The sequence below is a fragment of the Pongo pygmaeus genome, chromosome 19, assembly GCF_028885625.2.
Source record: "Pongo pygmaeus isolate AG05252 chromosome 19, NHGRI_mPonPyg2-v2.0_pri, whole genome shotgun sequence".
Taxonomy (NCBI): domain Eukaryota; kingdom Metazoa; phylum Chordata; class Mammalia; order Primates; family Hominidae; genus Pongo; species Pongo pygmaeus.
This window is the reverse complement of record NC_072392.2, coordinates 76,325,101-76,346,493: the sequence shown is the minus strand read 5'-3', so window position 1 is coordinate 76,346,493 and position 21,393 is coordinate 76,325,101. Positions and strand designations below refer to the sequence as shown.

The 21,393-nt window shown below is 50.6% G+C and overlaps 2 protein-coding genes across 8 annotated transcripts; one reads left to right on the top strand and one right to left on the bottom strand.

Annotated features, from left to right (window-relative positions):
- The first annotated feature begins 3,969 nt into the window (after window positions 1-3,969).
- CCDC200 (coiled-coil domain containing 200) lies at window positions 3,970-20,578 on the top strand. Of its 5 annotated transcripts, XM_054457761.2 has the most exons (6): window positions 3,970-4,246; window positions 8,154-8,481; window positions 9,101-9,159; window positions 11,128-11,285; window positions 15,661-15,833; window positions 20,424-20,569. In XM_054457761.2, the coding sequence occupies exons 1-4, from the start codon at window positions 4,142-4,144 to the stop codon at window positions 11,152-11,154; spliced, it is 519 nt and encodes a 172-aa protein (XP_054313736.1). In that variant the 5' UTR covers window positions 3,970-4,141; the 3' UTR covers window positions 11,155-11,285; window positions 15,661-15,833; window positions 20,424-20,569. The 5 variants fall into 5 exon arrangements, with proteins under 5 accessions (XP_054313736.1, XP_063512782.1, XP_054313735.1 ...); XM_063656712.1 differs by lacking the exon at window positions 20,424-20,569 and having other exon boundaries at window positions 15,661-15,986; XM_054457760.2 differs by lacking the exons at window positions 15,661-15,833; window positions 20,424-20,569 and adding an exon at window positions 13,588-13,697 and having other exon boundaries at window positions 3,971-4,246.
- On the bottom strand, window positions 12,707-21,114 carry TMEM106A (transmembrane protein 106A). Of its 3 annotated transcripts, none has more exons than XM_054457758.2 (9): window positions 20,988-21,114; window positions 20,519-20,708; window positions 19,660-19,891; window positions 19,037-19,100; window positions 16,994-17,147; window positions 16,346-16,486; window positions 16,195-16,238; window positions 15,623-15,676; window positions 12,707-15,254 (listed from the first exon to the last, which is right to left on the bottom strand). In XM_054457758.2, exons 3-9 carry the CDS (start codon window positions 19,868-19,870, stop codon window positions 15,134-15,136), a joined length of 789 nt encoding a protein of 262 aa, XP_054313733.1. In that variant the 5' UTR covers window positions 19,871-19,891; window positions 20,519-20,708; window positions 20,988-21,114; the 3' UTR covers window positions 12,707-15,133. The 3 variants fall into 3 exon arrangements, with proteins under 3 accessions (XP_054313733.1, XP_063512781.1, XP_054313732.1); XM_063656711.1 differs by having other exon boundaries at window positions 20,519-20,686; window positions 20,988-21,029; XM_054457757.2 differs by having other exon boundaries at window positions 20,519-21,098.
- Window positions 21,115-21,393: the final 279 nt, after the last annotated feature.

Below are 21,393 nucleotides of genomic sequence, written 5' to 3'. Positions count from 1 at the left end.
CTGCTGCTTTTGGGGGAACTCCAGCTGCAGGTTTGGCAGGATGAAACAAGCTGACACAGCCAGGATTGAACCTGAGTCTGACTCCAAAGCCCAAGCTGACTCCACAACACTGGTTGCTGGAATTGACAGGCTCTCCTGGAAGCTGTTTTTGTTTTTTTTTTTCCAAACGTCTCAGCAGAATCATTAGACCTGTTCTGATTCAAGGGCTGCTCCCCACCCCAATCCCCACCACACTAGAGGCTGGATTTGAAGCATCCTTTTCATCTAAACCCTTTCCCTGCCCCCAGCCCTGAAGCTGGACTTGGGCTCACTGCTTTCAGAAAGATTTATACCTCTGGGTAAAAGTGTGTGTATATATAGGAGATAGGTCAATGGCCGACTTGGGGTGATCTTTTTTTTTCTTTTGAGACGGAGTCTTGCTTTGTTGCCCAGGCTGGAGTGCAATGGTGCAATCTCAGCTCACTGCAACTGCCGCCTCCTGGGTTCAAGTGATTCTCCTGCCTCAGCCTCCTGAGTAGCTGGGACTAGAGGCACGTGCCACCATGCTTGGCTAATTTTTTTGTACTTTTAGTAGAGACAGGGTTTCACCATGTTAGCCAGGATGGTCTCGATCTCCTGACCTCATGATCCGCCCACCTTGGCCTCCCAATATGCTGGGATTACCACCTCGCCCAGCCACTTGGGGTGATCTTAAATGCACAGTCCCAGGCCAGGCGTGGTGGCTCACGCCTGTAATCCCAGCACTTTGGGAGGCCGAGGCGGGCGGATCACTTGCAGGACTTGCTTGAACCTGGGAGGCGGAGGTTGCGGTGAGCCGAGATCACGCCATTGCACTCCAGCCTGGACAACAAGAGTGAAACTCCGTCTCAAAAAACAAAAAATACAATAAAAATAAAATTTAAAAATTAAAAAATTAAATGCACAGTCTCTATCCCCAAAAGCCTTCCTGGGCTTCAAATAATAATCCTCTCACCTGTTCACTCCACCTACTGAGGACACAGTCCTTGGAAGGGTCAGGTAGGATAATAATACCAACCTGTAGCTAAACAATTTTATACTTTATCTTTTATTTCCCATCCATTATTCTATTTGATCCTTATACCAGCTATGTGAAAGAAAGTAACAAGTTATCACTTATTCTTCAGGCAAGGAAACTGAGGTCCAGACGGATTAGGTAGGGTCTCCAGGATTATAGGAAGAGGTGGTGTGAGGCCCCAGGTGGGGGTGGGGACAGGCAGAGCCCACTGCTCCCACCACCTCTGTCTCTTCCCACTCAGACCCCTCTGCCTATAACTGGAACCACCTCACAATGTGGTTACTGCCAGGGCAACTGGGCAGGCCCCGCCTGCTTTGTTGAGGGAGGGAGGCATTTTTCCCAAGGCTCCCAGGGAACATCTGCAAAGTACCTTTCTCTCCTGGGTCCTGATCAGATAGAAGACCTTCCCACCTTAGCTTTGAGTCTCAGTGGGCCCCATGGGCAATACAGCAGTAAAGTCTTTTCTCTCTGACTTCTTTCCCCCACTCTTCCTCAGAGGCTTTTTAGTACAGATGGGGTTTCTCCATGTTGGTCAGGCTGGTCTCCAACTCCCAACCTCTGGTGATCTGCCTGCCTGCCGCCTCCCAAAGTGCTGGGATTACAGGTGTGAGCCACCGGCCCAGGCTTTTTTTTTTTTTTTTTGAGACAGAGTCTCACTCTGTCGCTGAGGCTGGAGTGCAGTGGTGCATCTCTGCTCACTGCAAGCTCCACCTCCTGGGTTCGCGCCATTCTCCTGCCTCAGCCTCCCGAGTAGCTGGGACGACAGGCACCTGCCACCATGTCCGGCTAATTTTTTTGTACTTTTGGTAGAGACGGGGTTTCACTGTGTTAGCCAGCATGGTCTCGACCTCCTGACCTCATGATCTGCCCCCCTCGGCCTCCCAAAGTGCTGGGATTACAGGCGTGAGCCACCGCGCCCATGCTTTTTTTTTTTTTTTTTTTTTTTTTTTTTTTAGAGACAAAGTCTTGCTCTGTCACCCAGGCTGTAGTGCAGTGGCGCGATCTCGGCTCACTGCACCCTCTGCCTCCCGGGTTCCAGTGATTCTCCTGCCTCAGCCTCCTTGGGTAGCTGGGACTACAGGTGTTTGCCACCACGCCCAGCTAATTTTTGTATTTTTAAGGGGGTTTCGCCAAGTTGGCCAGGCTGGTCTCGAACTCCTGACTTCAGGTGATCTGCCGGCCTCGGCCTCCCAAAGTGCTGGGATTACAGGCGTGAGCCACTGCGCTGGGCACTTTAATTCTATCTTTACTTTCTGAGATAGAATCTCGCTCGGACGCTCAGGTTGGACTGCAATAGCGTGATCTCGGCTCGCTGAAACTTCCGCCTCTCGGGTTCAAGGGATTCTCCTGTCTCAGCCTCCCGAGTAGCTGGGATTATTGACGCGCAGCACCACGCCCGGCTAATTTTTGTGGTTTTTGTATCTTCTGTCTTCTGCTCTTTAGTACCGCATAGAGCCGCAGAAGACTAGTGAGTCGAACAAACAGCCCCTCTTGCAGCAGTTGTGGATCACGGGGCTGCCCCCGGTACTCGTCCTGTGTCTCTCCTCCAAATCCCCGCTCCTCCTCAGCTATCACCTCTGCCGATGCTGGTGGTTTCCCTGGGTACCGGGAACCAAACTCTCATTCCTGAGGGGCCTGAGCCCCCCGTGGCCAGGCCCTTCTCAAGTCAGGGTTCCTGCGCATTCACAGTTACAGGTGGCCCTGGGAGTAACACCTGGCACCCAAACAGATCACCAGAGTCCACACATAGTCCACCTGCCCTCCCTGCGTAAGATCAGCTCTTCCTCCTCCCGACGACAGATCAGGGTTAATGATCCCTGCCAAGATGGCGACTGCTCCAGCCTGCTGGTCCAACCTGTCCAGCCACAGCTGTAGCTTGAAGGCTTGAAGTTCAACGGGACCCTCTCCTGCTTTCTACAAACTGGTTCCTTTATTTTTATTTATTTGGAACGGGGCCTGGTTCTGTCACCCAGGCTGGAGTGCAGTGGTGCAATCACTGCTCACTGCAGCATCCACCTCCCAGTGTCCATCCACCCTCCTGCCTCAGCCTCTGGAACAGCTGGGGTACGGATAGGCTGCAGCCTGAACAGGGTTTCGCTAGGTTGCCTAGGCTCTTTCTTTTTGTTTGCTTGAACCCGGGAGGCAGAGGCCACTGCGCCCAGACACTTGGGGTGATCTTAAATGCACAGTCCCAGGCTGGGCATGGTTGCTCACACCTGTAATCCCAGCACTTTGGGAGGCTGAGGCGGGCGGATCACCTGAGGTCAGGAGTTTGAGATCAGCCTGACCAAGATGGAGAAACCCCGTCTCTACTAAAAATACAAAAATTATCCGGGCGTGGTAGTGCATGCCTGTAATCCTAGCTACTTGGGAGGCTGAGGTAGGAGAATCTCTTGAACCCGGGAGGTGGAGGTTGCAGTGAGCTGAGATTGCACCATTGCACTCCAGCCTGGGCAACAAGAGTGAAACTCCATCTCAAAAAATAAAAAATAAAATAAAAATAAAATTAAGAGGTAGATGCTAGGTTTGAGTCCAGCATTAGAAATCTCCAGAGCTAGGGTGTTTTCTAAGAAGCTCCTTTGCGTTCTGGGGGCTCAGACCTCAGTGAGGCTTAGTAGGATTTTGTATTTTCTTTCATTCTGACTCAGCACAGACATTTATGGGGGAGATGGGGAGAGGAGAGATTAAGGAGAAAAAGGTAATTCCGGAGACCTAAGTGGGGAGAGATGAGCAGAGGAAGGGTCAGATGATGAAGCTGGAAGCCTCTGAGGAAGAGTGGGGGAAAGAAGTCAGAGAGAAAAGACTTTACTGCTGAATTGCCCATGGGGCCCACTGAGACTCAAAGCTAAGGTGGGAAGGTCTTCTATCTGATCAGGACCCAGGAGAGAAAGGTACTTTGCAGATGTTCCCTGGGAGCCTTGGGAAAAATGCCTCCCTCCCTCAACAAAGCAGGCGGGGCCTGCCCAGTTGCCCTGGCAGTAACCACATTGTGAGGTGGTTCCAGTTATAGGCAGAGGGGTCTGAGTGGGAAGAGACAGAGGTGGTGGGAGCAGTGGGCTCTGCCTGTCCCCACCCCCACCTGGGGCCTCACACCATCCCACTATCATGGGTAGTGCCTACCACTGGGAGGCCCGGCGCCGGCAGATGGCTTTGGACCGAAGGAGGTGGCTGATGGCCCAGCAGCAGCAGGAGCTGCAGCAGAAAGAACAGGTGCATGGGATAGGCTGGGTTCTTCAGGGTCCTCTCTGGAGCAGGAAGGGAATGGAGAATGGAGACAGATCCCTAGGAAGCTGCCTACTATTTGGTGAATGTTGTTTGCTGGGGGTAGGAGGAAAGCAAGGTCATTTGGCGTTCTCTCAGATAGACTGTGTCTGTGTTGGGGGAACACTATCAGCTGACTCAATTTCCCTCTTGTAATAGTCTGGGGGAAGGCAAGGGTACTAGGCCTGGGAGGTTTAAAGATGTTCTGTCCAATAGGGTAACCCCCAGCCTGTATGCTATATTGAGTCTTGGAATGTGACTGAAGAACCAATTTTTTTTTTTTTTTTGAGACGGAGTTTTGTTCTTGTTGCCCAGGCTGGAGTGCAATGGTGCAATCTTGGCTCACCACAAACTCTGCCTCCTGGGTTCAAGTGATTCTCCTGCCTCAGCCTCCTGAGTAGCTGGCATTACAGGCATGCGCCACCGCGCCCAGATAATTTTGTATTTTTAGTAGAGACGGGGTTTCTCCATGTTGGTGAGGCTGGTCTCGAACTCCCGACCTCAGGTGATCCACCCACCTCAGCCTCCCAAAGTGCTGGGATTGCAAGCATGAGCCACCACGCCCGGTCAGTGTTATATAAATTTAATTTAGTTTTTAAAAATGTTATTTTGGCCGGGCATGGTGGCTCACAGCTGTAATCCAGCATTTTGGGAGGCCGAGGTGGGTGGATCACTTGAGGTCAGGAGTTCAAGACCAGCCTGGCCAACATGGCGAAACCTGGTCTCTACTAAAAGTACAAAAAGTAGCTAGGCATGGTGGCGCTTGCCTGTAATTCCAGCTACTTGGGGAGGCTGAAGCAGGAGAATCACTTGAACCAGTGAGGTGGAGGTTGCAGCGAGCCAAGATGGTGCCACTGCACTCTGACCTGAGTGACAGACAGAGTGAGACTCTGTCTCACAAAAAAAAAAAAATTAAAAACTTTATTTGATTTTATTATTGTAATACAGACAGGGTCTCACTATGCTGCCCTGGCTGGTCTGGAACTCCTGGACTCCAGCAATCCTCCCACCTCAGCCTCCCAAAATGTTGATAGGTGTGAACCACCATGCCTGGCCTTTAATTAATTAATTCACTTATTTATTTATTTGAGATGGAGTCTTGCTCCAGTCTTGCTCCCGGCAGGGCACGGTGGCTCACACCTGTAATCCCAGCACTTTGGGAGGCCGAGGCAGGTGGATCACCTGTGGTCAGGAGTTCGAGACCAGCCTGACCAACATGGTGAAACCCCACCTCTACTAAAAATACAAAAATCAGCCGGGCGTGGTGGCACGCACCCATAATCCCAGCTACTCGGGAGGCTGAGGCAGGGGAATCGCCTGAACCTGGGAGGAGGAGGTTGCAGTGAGCCAAGATCGCGCCGTTGCACTCCAGCCTGGGTGACAAGAGCAAAAATCCATCTTAAAAAACAACAACAACAACAAAAATATATATATTTTAAAACACTCACCATACGTACTGGAAAAATTTTAAGCATGTTTGGGACAATTTGGATATGTACATCTACTTTTTCAACTGTAAATTTATGAAATCTAAAATAATGAAATATTTTTGATGAAAATTTAGTGTCCAAATTGAGATGTGCTGGAGATGTGCTGTTGCTTCAAATTCAAGCTAGGTTTTGAAGACTTAGTATGAAAACAAAGAATATAAAATACTTCATTATATGTTCATATTGATGTTTTGGATGCATGGGGTTAAGTAAAATATATTATTAGGCTGGGCACAGTGGCTCATGCCTGTAATCCCAGCTCTTTGGGAGCCAAGGCAGGCTGATCGTTTGAGCCCAGGAGTTTCAGACCAGCCTGGTATCATGGTGATATCCATCTCTGAAACAAATACAAAAATTAGCTGGGCATAGTGGTGTGCACCCATAGTCCCAGCTACTCGGGAGGCTGCGGTGGGAGAATCACTTGAGCCTGGGAGGTCAGGGCTGCAGTAAGCCTTGTGATCACGCCACTGTATTCCAGCCTGTGAGACAAAGTGAGACCTTGTTGCACACAAAAAATAAATAAATAAAAGTAATTAAAATTAGTTTCACTTGTTTTTTCTTCTTCTTCTTTTTTTGAGACAAGGTCTTCCTCTGTCACCAAACCTGGAGTGCGATGGCCCATTCATAGCTCACTGCAGCCTTGATCTCCTGGGCTCAAGCCATCCTCCAGCCTCAGCCTCCTGAGTAGCTGGGACTACAGGCATGCACCATCATGCCTAGCTAATTTTTTGTAAAGACCGGGTCTCACTATGTTGCCCAGGCTGGCCTCAAACTCCTAGCCTCAAACAATCCTCCTGTCTCAGTGCCACAAAGCGTGGATTACAGGCATGTGCCACTGCGCCTGGCCCTATTTCTTCTTCTATGTGGCTATTAGAAAATTTAGTGGCTGGACGCAGTGTCTCATGCCTGTCATCCCAGCACTTTGGGAGGCCGAGGCGGGTGGATCACAAGGTCAGGAGTTCGAGACCATCCTGGCCAACATGGTGAAACCCTGCCTCTACTAAAAATACAAAAATTAGCTGGGCGTGGTGGCACATGCCTGTAATCCCAGATACTCAGGAGGCTGAAGCAGGAGAATCTCTTGAACTCGGGAGGCAGAGGTTGCAATGAGCCAAGATCAGGGCATCGCACTCCAGCCTGGGGGACAGAACGAGACTCTGTCTCAAACAAACAAAAAAAAAAAAAAAAAAGAAAATTTAAAATTACACATGTGGCATGCATTTTATTTATATACATACTTTTTTTTTAAGACGGAGTCTCATTCTATCGCCCAGGCTGGAGTGCAGTGGCATGAGCCTGGCTCACTGCAACCTCCGCCTCCTGGGTTTAAGCAATTCTCCTGCCTCAGTCTCCTGAGTAGCTGGGATTACAGGTGCCTGCCACCAAGCCCAACTAATTTTTGTATTTTTAGTAGAGACGGGGTTTCATCATGTTGGTCAGGCTGGTCTTGAACTCCTGACCTCGTGATCCGCCCACCTCGGCTTCCCAAAGTGCTGGGATGACAGGCGTGAGCCACCCCGTCCGGCCCAGCATGAATTATATTTTTATTTGACACTGCTATTTCAAAGCACTTGTAAGGTTTAGAAGCACCCTTGGGCTATTAAAAAAAATCACTTTGGGAGGCTGAGGTGGGAGGATCGCTAGAGGCTAGGAGTTCCAAACCAACCTAGGCAACATAGGGGGACCCTGTCTCTACAGAAAATTTAAAAATTAGCAAGGCATGGTGGTGCATGCATTTAGTCCAAGCTACTCAGGAGGCTGAGGTGGAAGGATTGCTTGAGCCTGGGAGGTTGGGGCAGCAGTGAGCCAAGATTGCACCACTTACTGCACTTCAGCCTGGGCAACATAATGAGTCCCTGTCTCTATTTAAAAAAAAAAAATTCACCGGGCATGGTGGTGTGCACCTGTAATCCTAGCTACTTGCGAAGCTGAGGCAGGAGAATCACTTGAGCCCAGTAGTTCCAGATTACAGTGAGTCATAATCGTGCTACTGCACTCCAGCCTGGGTGACAGAGTGGGAACCTGTCTCTAAAAAACAAAACAAAACACAAGACATTTGCGGGAATTACTCTTTATCCTCCAGCACTAAAAACTGCTTTCAGTGCTGAGCTCTCAAGTGAGGAAGCAGGTGATCAGAGACAGTGCTATTTCCTGGGCTGGGGCTGTGCCACCCAGAAATCGTTCTTGGGTGTCACAGTGGGTGAGGCAGACAGCGTAGGCCCAATTTCAGCCTCCAGCTCTAGGGAACAGAGACCACTGCCACCTATACTTCTTTACTCACTTGCCTTGTTCCCTGAAGTTTCTCTGGCAGATGGGTGATTGGGTAGGGAGAGGATGATGCCACTTGCCCGGGGGCTTCTTGCCAGGAACTGAAGAAACACCAGGAGGAAGAACAACAATCGGAGAAAAAACTCCAGCCACCTAAGAAGTTAAATGTGCCGCAACCACCAGTGGCGAAATTGTGGACATCACAGGAGCAACCACAGCCATCACAGCAGCAGCCATCAGTGCAGCCACCATCGCAGCCACCACCACAGCCATCAACTTTGCCACAGGCACAGGCGCAGGCACAGGCATGGCCAGGGCCACAGCCACCACAACCACAGCTACCACCTCAGCCAACACAAGCAAGTGCTCAAGCCCGTTGTACTCAGCACACCTCCAAATGCAATCTCCAGGATTCCCAAAGGCCAGGTCACCAGCCTACTTCAGCGGGGATCTACTAAGCTGGAGGGCAATCTCTGTATGAACAACAGATTCCAGGGTGGGCAGAAAATCCTTACAGACTCTGGACTGGAGCCTGGGAGTGGGAGGTGGTGAGGAGAGGAGCCCTTTGCTTCCAACCCAGCCCTGTAGCGCGGAATCCATATCTACCACCCTACCCTCTCTGACTCTCCCAAGTACCCTCGGCCTTTAATGCCTTGCTGGTCAACTCCCTCTGGGTGGGTTAATGCCAACCTATGGCTGCAAAGGAGCCTTCCAACTTCTGCAGAGAGTGGTTGAGAAGCTGTCAGCCCTTCTTCCAGAGTGAGTGTGACAGAGGAGGTGGGGGTGATCAGAGGGTGGGACATGAGTTGTAGGCTTATTAACAGATATACTGAGCCCCGTGAGGTCTGGAATAGGGAACCACAGCACAGCTTCCTAGTTGAGAATCTTCAGGAAGGGCTCAGTCTGTGCCCTGTCCCAGGTAGGAGCCTGTCCTCACCGCACCCCCATCACCCCCTGGGTCACCAGACACAAGCACTCCAGGCTTGCAGTGTTCCATCCTTGGAAAACTGCTGGATGAGTAACCTGTACTTTGTTTCATCATCAGGTCTCATGAACTCATGCCAATCTAGCCCCATCAAAAACACTGGGTATTCACAACTCAAGGTAAGATAGAGACACAGACCCTGAAAGACAGACTCTGGGTGACTGAGAAAGAGAGAGACAGACAGAGAGCGAGCGAGCGAGCGAGAGAGAGAGAGTGTGTGTGTGTGTGTGTGTGTGTGTAGTCCAGAGAAACCTCCTTAGCAGCAGTAAGGGGAGGAGACTAGAATTATTTCAAATTACTTCTGGATGGTCTATTCCTCTATTCTTTGCCACCATTAAAAATGTTTGGGTAGGAAGCTGGGTGCAGTAGTCCTGGCTACTTGGGAAGCTGAGGCAGGAGTATTGCTTGAGCCCAGGAGTTCAGGTTCAGACATCTCCAAAAAAAAAAAGAAAAAATTGAAAAAAAGCCAAGTGTGTGGGGCTCATGCTTATAATCCCAGCACTTTGGGAGATCAAGGTGAGAGGATCCCTTGAGCCCAGAAGTTTGAGACCAGCCTGGGCAACAGAGTGAGACTCCGTCTCAACAACAACAAAAAATTTTAAAAACTAGCTGGGCAGCCGGGCACAGTGGCTCACACCTGTAATCCCAGCACTTTGAGGGGCTGAGGCGAGTGGATCATGAGGTCAAGAGATCAAGACCATCCTGGCCAACATGGCGAAACCCCATCTCTATTGAAAATACAAAAATTAGCTGGGTGTGGTGGCATGTGCCTGTAGTCCCAGCTACTCGGGAGGCTGAGGCAGGAGAATCACCTGAACCCAGGAGGAAAAGTTTGCAGTGAGCCGAGATTGTGCCACTACACTCCAACCTGGTGACAGAGCGAGATTTCGTTTAAAAAAAAAAACCCGAAAAAAACCAAAACTAGCTGGGCATGGTGGCACATACCTGGAGTCCAAGCTACTTGGGAAGCTAAGGTGAAGATCGCTTGAGCCCCAGAGGTTGAGGCTGCCGTAAGTGGTGATCACACCACTGCACTCCAGCCTATGCAACAGAGTGAGACCCTCCCTGAAAAAAAAAAAAAAAAAAAAAGGAAAAAATGCCTGGGTATGGATGGCCTATTGCTCAGCGCTAATCCATAAAATGATAGATGATACAACTTCCTCAACAGAGGTGGCATGAGGACTGAATATGGAAATTATTAATAAAGGAAAGGGGTCAGGCGCAGGGGCTCACGCCTGAAATCCCAGCACTTTGGGAGGCCGAGGTGAGCAGATTGTCTGAGCTCAGGAATTTGAGACCAGCCTGGGCAACATGCTGAGATGCCATCTCTACTAAAAATACAAAAAATTAGCCAGGTGTGGTAGGGCGCGTCTGTAATCCCAGCTATTCGGGAGACTGAGGCAGGAGAATCACTTGACCCCTGGAGGTGGAGGCTGCAGTGAGCCAGGATGACACCACTGCACTCCAGCCTGGGTAAAAGAGTGAGACAGACAGACAGATAGATAGAGGAAAGAGCACTAAAAGCACTTAGCTTGGAGTCCAGCTCATTGTAGGCTATCAAACTCAGGATGGCAACCTTTTTTTTTTTTTTTTTTTGGAGACAGAGTCTCACTCTGTTACCCAGGCTGGATCTCAGCTGCACTCTACCTGCAACCTCCACCTCCCGGGTTCAAACGATTCTCCTGCCTCAGCCTCCCGAGTAGCTGGGATTACAGGCATGTACCACCACGCCCAGCTAATTTTTATATTATTAGTAGAGATGGGGTTTCACTATGTTGGCCAGGCTGGTCTCAAAAGATCTACCCGTCTCGGCCTCCCAAAGTGCTGGGATTACAGGTGTGAGCCACCGCGCCCGGCCTGGATGGCAACTCTTAACAAGAATATATAATTGTGTAATTGTGCAAGGCATTGGAAAGGTGTCTCTGACAGAGGTGCAACAGATGAAAGAACCTGATGCTAGCACTTCTAGGATGAAGAGTGGGCTGCTACATTTTACTTTGATTCCTCTGGACTCAAGGAATTTCACACAATGTTCTGAAACCAGAAGCTGCTAACTTGTTTGGTTTCCTGTCTCTCCCTCTTCTCAGTCTACCGATTACATACAGCAGTGGTGATCCAGAGATTGAACCCAAGACCCCATGGCCATCCCCAAAATGCAGATGAGCAACCACATCTTCTCAGCATCCAGCAATATCTCCACTCCAAAAGCCACCCACTCTAGAAGAGGAGGCTGCCAGAACAAAATGTAATTTTTTTCCTGGGAGGAATCACGGGACTGGTCAGCTTTATGAGACAGAGATGAAAGGAAGAGGGCAGGAGGACTCACGAAGGGGATGGAGAGGGTAGAAAGAGAGTGGAAGGCAAGTTTATGCTTCTCTAGGCAAAACCAATGGGAGAACTGGGTCTTGGGTCCCCCCCAAGTATGCAACTCCTACTACTATCACTACCTGCCCTCATTCAGCAGTGATAAGTCTGTCTGGGGCTTCAGTTTATGACTGTCACTGGAGCCATCACCCATTCCCCCAAGCCCATGCTTACTGAGATATAGCCTGGGGAAGGAGGGGTCGCATCACATCAGAGCAGGCCTGCAGCAGCAGAAAGTGGTAGCAGGCAGTGATGCTCCCCACCTCCAAGCCCAGTGCAATGTCTGGCCTACAGGGGGCACTCAGCTGTCAAATGCACAATGGAGGCAGGGATGGAGCGAAAGAGCTTGGAGGAAAGGGAGGCTATAGCCTCAGGAACATGACACCTGACCCTGGGAAGGGGAGGGAGGCTTGCCTTCTAAAACCCACAGCCCTCTCCCTTCCTGGCTCTCAGCCTCTCCATCTAGCAGTGACAACCAAGAGGTTCACCAGCCCAAGGTGAAGGAGTGGGTAGGGGTGGGGGCCCTGGGTGTTAGACTTCAGGAAGGTGCAAGCCCTGGGAAGGCCTTTCTTCCTCCATGATGAGAAAGGCTGCCTCAGTCACCTCAATCACAAGCCCCGTCCGAGGGATCAGCTGCGTATTTCATTGTAGCCTACATAGCATTGCCTTTGGTCTGAAGGGGCCGTTTCAGTGCAACCCACGACATTTCCTGATGAGAGCAGCTGGGGAAGATAACGGGATGGTGGTGGCACAGAACAGGAATAGTAAAATTGGAAGAGACTTTAGAGATACACAATGGGAGCAAGAGGGAGAGAGTGAGCTCCTGTGAGCAATCTCACGGAAAACAGAAGGGCAGGATATGTCATCAGTGGCTCAGAGGCCTGGGGAAGAAACCTTGCTGCCCGTTGGAACATTAAGGAAACAGTTTCTGCCAGGTGCAGTGGCTCATGCCTGTAATCCCAGCACTCTGGGAGGCCGAGGCGGGCAGATCACTTGAGGCCGCCAGGAGTTTGAGACCAGCCTGGCTAACATGAAAAAACACTGTCTCTACTAAAAATACAAAAATTAGTTGGGTGTGGTGGTGCATGTCTGTAACCCCAACTACTCAGGGAGTCTGAGGCACGAGAATCGCTTGAACACGGGAGGCAGAGGTTGCACTGAGCTAAGATCGTGCCATTGCACTCTAGCCTGGGTAACAGAGCAAAACTGTCTCAAAAAACAAAAAAAAAAAAAGAAAAGAAAAAAAAGAAAAGTTTGTGAAATAGGGAGTATCCACTAGTTCCCTTCCCACTCCCAGGAGACTTTTTTGAACACTCTTAAGTATAGTTTATTGAATACAATATAAATACTTCGCATTTGGCAGTCTATACACAGCAGCTCCAGCCTGGCTTCCCTGGACTTTTGCGCTCTTGCCAACACCACCCTGACCTCAGCTTGGAGACAGCAGTCTCCTTCCTTCCCCTCGTTCCCCCAGCCAGCTTGTTACCAAGTTCTGTCACCACTTCTCCCTCTCCATGCATCCTACTTCAAATTTAGCTCTCCCCGCTCACCTGTGTTCATCTTTCTGTCTGAATGATAAAGAGACAGCCATCTTTTTTTTTTTTTTTTTTTTTTGAGACAGAGTCTCACTTCTGTTGCCCAGGCTGGAGTGCAGTGGCGCAATCTTGGCTCACTGCAACCTCTGCCTCCCGGGTTCAAGTGATTCTCCTGCCTCAGCCTCCTGAGTAGCTGGGATTACAGGTGTGCGCCACTATGCCCGGCTCTTTTTTTTTTTTAAACGGGGTCTTGCTAATGTTGCTGCTCATGTTAAACTTCAACTCCTGGGCTCCAGAGATCCTCCCACCTCAGCTTCCTGAGTAGCTGGGACTATAGGTATATACCACTGCACCCAGCTGTAAGACCAAGCCACCTTTAATGAACAAATATCCTTCCTGTTCTGCTAAAGTACAGAAACCATTTCTACTAGGAGCCAGTGGGAACCTAGGGGTTATCTGGGGCTTAGCCCCAGCTGAGTGACAGGAAAGGGAGGGTCTAGAGCAGTCCCTGCTGATGTGCTGCTCCACATTGTCAAAGCCCAAGGAGAGATGAGGCCTCTGGGACCAGAGTGGGCCCTGGTGCTAAGGTGGTGGTGGAACAGAACCCAGCAGCCTTCAGCTGGATACTGATAGCTTCATCTCCTGCAGGCTTTCAGATGACAGCAGCTGGGCCCACCGTTTGACCTACCTGTGTCCCCTCACATGGGCTCAGGATGTGGACTTAGAGGCTCTCCTTTAATAAATATCTTATACAATGATTCTGCCTTTGGCTCTGTTTTTCCTGTGCAGGCCCACAGAGTGCCAGGTGCCTCCCTCCCCTCCTCTACTATTTTGGCTCCCGCTATGAAAAGAATAGTAAAACTGCTTTATAGAGAGAAGACGCTTTAGCTGGAGAACAACTCTGTCTTTCTAGGAACCAGGAACAGTCAATAACCAGAAAGGACAGAGGGCTAAAGGGCCTTGGCTAATCTTACTATCAGATGGGTGGCAGACAAGTTACCAGAGAGAAGCAGACTATCACTTTTTCACATGGTCAAAGCAGATAGGCACAGAAAAGCATCTATGATCCCCTGAAAGTCCTTGGAGATGGCACTGGATATCCCCAAATTTTCTTATCAGAGGGTAGAAAACTTGAAAAGTTTCCTTTTTTTTTTTTTGAGACAGAGTTTTGCTCTTTTGCCCAGTCTGGAGTGCAGTCGCATGATCTTGGCTCACTGCAACCTCTGCCTTCCGGTTTCAAGTGATTCCCCTGAAAGTCCTTGGAGATGGCACTGGATATCCCCAAATTTTCTTATCAGAGGGTAGAAAACTTGAAAAGTTTCCTTTTTTTTTTTTGAGACAGAGTTTTGCTCTTTTGCCCAGTCTGGAGTGCAGTCGCATGATCTTGGCTCACTGCAACCTCTGCCTTCCGGTTTCAAGTGATTCTCCTGCCTCAGCCTCCCTAGTAGCTGGGATTACAGGCGCGTGCCACCACACCCGGCTAATTTTTGTATTTTTAGTAGAGACAAGGTTTCACCATGTTGGCCAGGCTGGTCACGAACTCCTGCCCTCAAGTGATCCACCCGCTTCGGCCTCCCAAAGTACTGGGATTACAGGCGTAAGCCACTGCGCCCAGCCGGCAGGTCTATGTTTTAAAAGCCAGATAAAACTACAGCTCTCTCCACATTCAGACAGGACGGCCAGCCCTGATGGAGCTGGGGTGAAATGGCCCCTTCAGACCGAGCAGGTGCTCAGTACAGAAAGGCCAGGTGCCACTCCAGGGAATCTAAGGTGCCTCAAGAAAATGCCAGGTCAGATTTTCCTCAAGAAAGACCAGCCAGGCACAGTGGCTCACATCTGTAATCCAAGTGCTTTGGGAGGCCAAGAAGGGAGGATCGCTTGAGCCCAGGAGTTCAAGACCAACCTGGACCAACAGTGAGACTGTCTCTACCAAAAAAAAAAAAAAAGACTAACCAAGGGCAGAATCTGATGGCAGCCCCTAAAAGAATCTGGGGAAAACTGGAGGATATGAGTGTGTGTGTATGAAGTTAACTTCAAAGCAAGCTTCCTGTGCTGAGGGGGTGGGAGGTAAGGGTGTAATGAAGCAGGGCTTCTCCTTTGGCAAAGCCTCTGTAGTCCTTCCTTAGTCACCATGGAGTTGTGGGAGATATAGACCAGGGTTGCAGGTGCCTGGAGTACAGGGACAGCAGACAGGTCACGGTGGGTGAGGGGTCAGCTGGTGGGGCACTGATGCGTTTCCTCGGCAGTCCACATATTCATAGCTCTGAAAGACCAGCTGCTCTGAATGGCTCAGGTATGAACAGGTCAGGGTGCCCCTGGAGAGGAAGCAGGCCTTGTTGCCATGGCTGGGAGGAAAAGGAAAGCTCTGGCCCCATTATACTGTCTGGGGGTGGGGAGCGGGGAGCTCCCTCATTTGCCCTTCCCTCTGGCTCCCCACTCTGCCAAGGTACCTGGGACAGCTGCCCCACCTGTTTTGCAGCAGCTTCCAGACAGCCCTATGCCTGTTGCCCCTAATAGCTTATAGGCAAGGTGAGACTTAGAAAAGGGGCTAGACTTGCTATTCCCAAGAGCCAACAAAGATTCATGGGGTCAGCTTGGAAGACTCTCTGCCCACGAGGTGGAGCTGAGTGAGAATGAAGTCAGAAGTGAGAGCAGGGATACCAGAGCTCCAAGCTCTACTTACTGGATGTGCAAAAGCACATGGTGGACTTTGATTTCCAGGCAGGTACAGATTTTGCTGAGAGAGAAGAAAAGAGAACGTGGGACCACGTGTCACATGGAGCAGGCTGTCAGCTCAGAAGATGCCTGCAGGTCCCAGTTTCCTTACCCCACAGAACTCTTTCCTTCCATCAGGTGCCCCCAAAGTGTCACTCCCACCCCTTCCCACCCTTCAGGTGAGTGTGGCAGCATGGCTGCACTATCACTCTGACCTCCACTCACTTGGCCCAGGCACATGCTGGACCCCCCCTCAGGAGACAAACAAAACATTCATCTTCCTCAGCAATGCAGGCTGAAGAGCCCAAGGTCACATATTGTAAAGATTAACCAAATTCCAGCCTGTTTTTCATTCTAATCAAGGTCCAAACAAGCAGAGGCTGGGGACCCTGAACCCTTGCTTATTACATTCTTGGCCATGGGAGGGCAGGCCAGATGCTGGCTGAAGAATTTGCTAAGCAATCAGGAAAGCTGGTGGGTATTAATTGGGTTCCTAAGCCAGGCAAGCGGCTAGGGGAGAAGAGATCAAGGGGTACTCACTACGTGTTTTCATCCCGTATCTTGGTGGCTACTGTGTAAAACATCTGTCAACCAAATGGGCACAGGGTTAGCCCCAACTCCAGCTGCCCCTTTCCCACTACCACACATCCACACACCAGTGGGCAGGGCTGGCCAGGGAGAGGGGAGTCACCTGTTCACTGGCCAAAGGGCCAATGTGTAGGAGAAGGTTGTTAGAAACCTGCCCCACCACGAGGGACAGATGCAGAATCTCGAAGGTCAGCTGTGTCACCATAATGGGGTAGTAGTTGCCATTGGAGATGTTTAAGATATTCTGGGGATGAAGACAAGGGAAGGGAGGAGTGAAGATGTCCCATCCTTAGGAAAAGCCAAACAGTTGCAAAAGCCTGGCTGTCTGCCCTGAGCCCCATCTACCATGACAAGCTTCAGGTGCAGAGGACGAAAACTGGGAGCCCCTTGGAGGGGCATTGAATGGTGAGGGGTCAACTTTACGAAGTTAAGCTGCCTCAGGATCCAGGCCCATCCTGTATGGCTTCTTTCCATTCAGTCCTGTCCATCCAGAGAGTCTCAGGCACTGTCACCCCACTCCACCCCTATGATTTACTTATCTGGCCCGGATTCTGACCCCTTACTGTGTAGAGTCCCAATCCTTACCATCTGTCATGGAGCTCATGGTTGCTCCTACTTCTCTTCAGGCTCCCAGCACCCTCTGGGTGCCATAAGATCCCTGGCTTCCCATGCCCAGGGTCACAACACTGGACAAAGTTTACAGCGAAGTATTGCTGGGAAGGGGGGTTTGGAGCCAAGGGCAGCCACCCACCGTTATGTTGAGGTAGATGTTAGCCTCATCAAAGGCCACTGTGGAGGAGTTGAGGCCTGCAGGCTGCACAATGATGGACCGGGGAAACAGGAAAAGGACGATGAAGGAGGAGGTCACCAGGCAGATGAGCACAGCGAGGAACACAAAGAGCTTCCTGTGGGAAAGCAGGACCCAGGATGCAGGAATGGAAAAGTCTGAACACCAAGGAAACTCTGGGAGGGGGTTCAGACACTCCTCTCCATATACAAAGCTTTCCCCTGCACACTCTCCCAACAACATTTAGCTCCCCAGATGTGGCCCAGAATGAGTAGGAGCACAGGATTGGCAGCCAGGCAGCCTGGTTTCCACTCCCAGCTCTCTGTTCCCATTGACCCAATAACATGGAGCAGCCCACTTAGCCTCCTTAAGTCTCAGTTTCCTTGTTGGTAAAAGGCAGATAATTGTACTGACCTCACAGAATTTGTTATCAGCTAATATATGGAAAAATAGTAATCACAGGTCCCTGCACATGGCAAAAGCACAATGAGTGCTAGTTATTATCACTAGAAGAAATAAGTCCATATTTGGAAGTTCTGAATTTTAACATTCAGAACAGGACACCATCCATCCAATTCAAAATTCAGATATGCATTAAAGAGATAGTACTTTGTTAGTATCTTATGATGTGCACTGCTAATTTCTTTTTTTTCTTTTTTTTTTTTTGAGACAGAGTCTTGCTCTGTTGCCCAGGCTGGAGTGCAGTGGCACGATCTCGGCTCACTGCAACCTCCACCTCCCGGGTTCACGCCATTCTCCTGCCTCAGCCTCCCGAGTAGCTGGGATTACAGGCACCTGCCACTATGCCTGGCTAATTTTTTTATTTTTAGTAGAGATGGGGTTTCGCCATGTTGGTCAGGCTGGTCTCAAAGTCCTGACCTCGTGATCTGCTCCCTTGGCCTCCCAAAGTGCTGGGATTACAGGCCTTTTTTTTTTTTTTTTTTTTTTTCCAGATGAGGCCTCGCTCTGTTGCCCAGGCTGGAGTGCAGTGGCGTGATCTTGGCTCACTGAAGCCTCCACCTCCGGGGTTCAAACAATTCTCCTGCCTCAGCTCCCAAGTAGCTAGGATTACTAGTGTCTGCCACCACGCCCAGCTAATTTTTCTATTTTTAGTAGAGACAGGGTTTCGCCATGTTGGCCGGGCTGGTCTTGAACTCCTAACCTCAGGTGATCCGCCTGCCTCGGCCTCCCCAAAGTGCTGGGATTACAGGCATGAACCACCACGCCCAGCCTGATTTCTAATTCTGGTATAGTGGGGTGGCGGAGAGGGTTCGGCTTGGTGGTGACTCCCAGGTTGACACCAGGACCTTGGGAGGAGGTTGAGGGAGCTCCATGTCAGACGGACTCAGATCACAAACACGGTAGGCCCCAGGGCTGCCTGAGGTTCTGAAGTATCCCAGAACAGTAGACAATAGGTTTTTCATCTCTACTGGAAGAAAAACAAGCAAGTCTGAACTGCCTCAGCAAGGGAGGTGCTTAAGAAAAATAATGTTTTCAAATCAATTGCAGCCAGGGCCACATGCTTGTTCCCTCCTTCCTGGGAGGACTTGCAGAGCTACCAGATCCTTCCTGTCTTGGAGAGGGGGCCATGCTTCCTGGAAGCAGTGATGCTTAAGGAAGGCCACCTGGTGGCCTCAAGTGACATCTGCTGTGCCCACAGCTGCTGCTTCTTTTTTCTTTCTTTCTTTTTTTTTTTTTTTTTTTTTTTTGATAGAGATGGGGGTTTCACCATGTTGCCCAGGCTGGTCTTGAACTCCTGAGCTCAAGTGATCTGCCTGCCTTGGCCTCCCAAAGTGCTGGGATTACAGGCATGAGCCACCACACCCAGTCCAGGAGCTTCTAAATCAGGAAAAAATCCTTGGATGTAAGGAGCTGGTACCTCTGAGGCTCAGGCTTTCTATGGAAGAACTAATAGGAAGAAATTAGGGGGGATCAAAACAGGGGAGACAAAGGGAGCAGCCCCCAGGGGCGATGGCTTGTGAAGCTAGGGGAGAAAGGGGGGCTTACGTGTGCTTGGGCTTCAGCCTCTGGTCCCCATAGGGGATGAGAGCCACCAACTGCTTCTCCAGCTCTAGAGAGAGAGAAGGTGAGAGGGAGGGCCAAGATGCAACTGTGACAAATATTTACTGTGCCAGCTTCCCAGAAGCATGCCTCCACCCACACCACAGAGCAATGTTAGAAGCATGCCACATCTGCCCCAGAGCAGGACTGGAAGCACTGGACTCTGCTACCAAAGTTGGCAGCTCAGCTTTGCCATCTCTAGAATGGAAGTGAGATTTCCACTAATAGGTATGAAGAATCTCTGAAAGTCACCAGCAAATCAGAGATGCCCAGCATCTTTGTAAAGTTCATTTGTAACTTCCTGAACTGAATGAATCCTAAGACACACTGTGTTGCTAGAACCCCTCTTTCCCACAAGGGGCTGGGGAATACAACCAGGGAAGGAGGGCAGGTTTTTGCAGGGAACCCAAAGATAGTTAAGTATCTCCCTGGCCAGCCTGAGACTGGGAGGTCAAGAGTCGGGAGCAGATCTAACCCCATCCAAGGAGACTCAGAGGGGCTGCCCCAGACCAACAGGCTAAGAACTTTCCCTGGATTCCAGGCTATTTCCAGAGCCTTGGGCCACTCACCTTGGGGAATCTTGCCACTGCCCTGGCAGGTGGGACAAGTCACGAAGCTGGCACCAGCAGTTCCTTCACAAGGCACACAGGAACAAAAAGACTTGCTGCTACCGGTGCTGGAGTAGCTGACAGCCTTGCTGCCAATGGCTGGTTTGGAGGACAGGATTGACTTGTTCTCATCCTCCCGCCAAGAGCCCAGCTGGGAAAACGTCTTACCCATTCTTCGGGGGCGGGGGTTTCACTAATGAGAAAAGACCAAAGTTCAGTGCTAAGTTTGTTAGCACTGACGCCAGATGTAATTTTGGTTTGAAGTTCTCAAGACTGGCAAGGAGCTTCACCACAGTTTAAGCAAGCTCAAGCCTAAGGAAGATAGGATGTGAAAAATTGGGTGGTCACATGGGACTCTCAGAAGTCTCAATGCATTTCAACTCCTTTCATTATTTTAAAAGAGACCAATCTGCCTACAAAAGGGAAAACAAAAGAAAAGCAGAAGTTACTTCACTTTAAGGAACTTCCATAAGTGATTGTCAGAGCATTTAATTTTTCTCTGGAAAAGTTGCTGAGCTGTCATTCAGTTTAAGGGAAGGAAGTTGGATAGGGCAGAAAAGAGATTCTTTGAAACAAGGAGAGAGGAGGCCAGACTTGGTCACAGGTGTGGTTAAGACCCCTATCTAAAGAAGCCCTGGGAGAAAGCAGACACCTCACTGCTTTCTGAGGCGGGGTAAGAAAGCCTGAGGAGGGTCATACTGATACCAGGGTCTGTCTTTCACTAGGAAAAGTCAAGGCTAAATCTGGACTCTGTGTGGCAGAACGAGGCCGGCAAGTGAGCCACACAGATCTTTCTGGGCTAAAATATAGAGATGCTCACCTGGTTCAGGTCTGGGATCCCAGGCTCCTCAGCTGCACGAGGGCGAGACTTCTGGAGTGAGTCTTTGGGGAGAAGGTTCTCTAAGGGCAGAGTGGGCTGGGCTGGGCTGAGCTGAGCTGGGCAGTGGTGGGGAGAAGCACCGCCTGGGGCCAGCAACCGGCCGGAGTCCTAGTGGAGCGAATGTGCCGCACTGGAGAGTGGGGATAGTAAGGACGCTGACCTCCCCGAAGGGCCAAGCCGATTCCTGGGCTCCATGGGGGCTCTGCCATGGGCCGACCGGGTGGAAGCGGACGGAGGTGTGACTTCATTAAGGGAGGATTTCAAGTCCCACCACACACCCCGAGAGGCCGTTAGTCAAGCTTGGTACCCGTGCGGGGGGCGCCTGTGTGTTGGGCGAGGAGGCGGCAACAGGAGGTGTCTTGACCTCCGAAAGGTAATGCAGGTATAAAGGGTCTAGGGAGGGCCTTACCCGCGTACGACTGCAGCGACAGAAACGGCAGCGAGCGGAATCGAAAATGCGGGAGCGGACACTCCCCTCAAGCTTTGACTCAGTGCCCAGGGAAGTCCCGCCCCAGCCCCTAAGGGCCCACCCCCTCGTCCCCCGGTCCGCCCCTTCGCCACGCAGCGTTCTGAGACGCTCCCAGCTCTTCAAACGTTACCCGAGGGCCCGGACGCTGCTTCCGCAAGGACTAGCCAGTCCGGGTAGGAATTTCCAAGAACATTTATTTCACCATTCTTTAGGTGGTTATGTGCAAGTACAACTGAGAGGGCAACCCGGGCCCTCCTGGCCCTCGGCTATAAAACTCCGATGGTCAAGACAGGTCCCACCCATCAACCCAATTACACCCTGCCGCTCCACCTTCTACCCGGAAGCC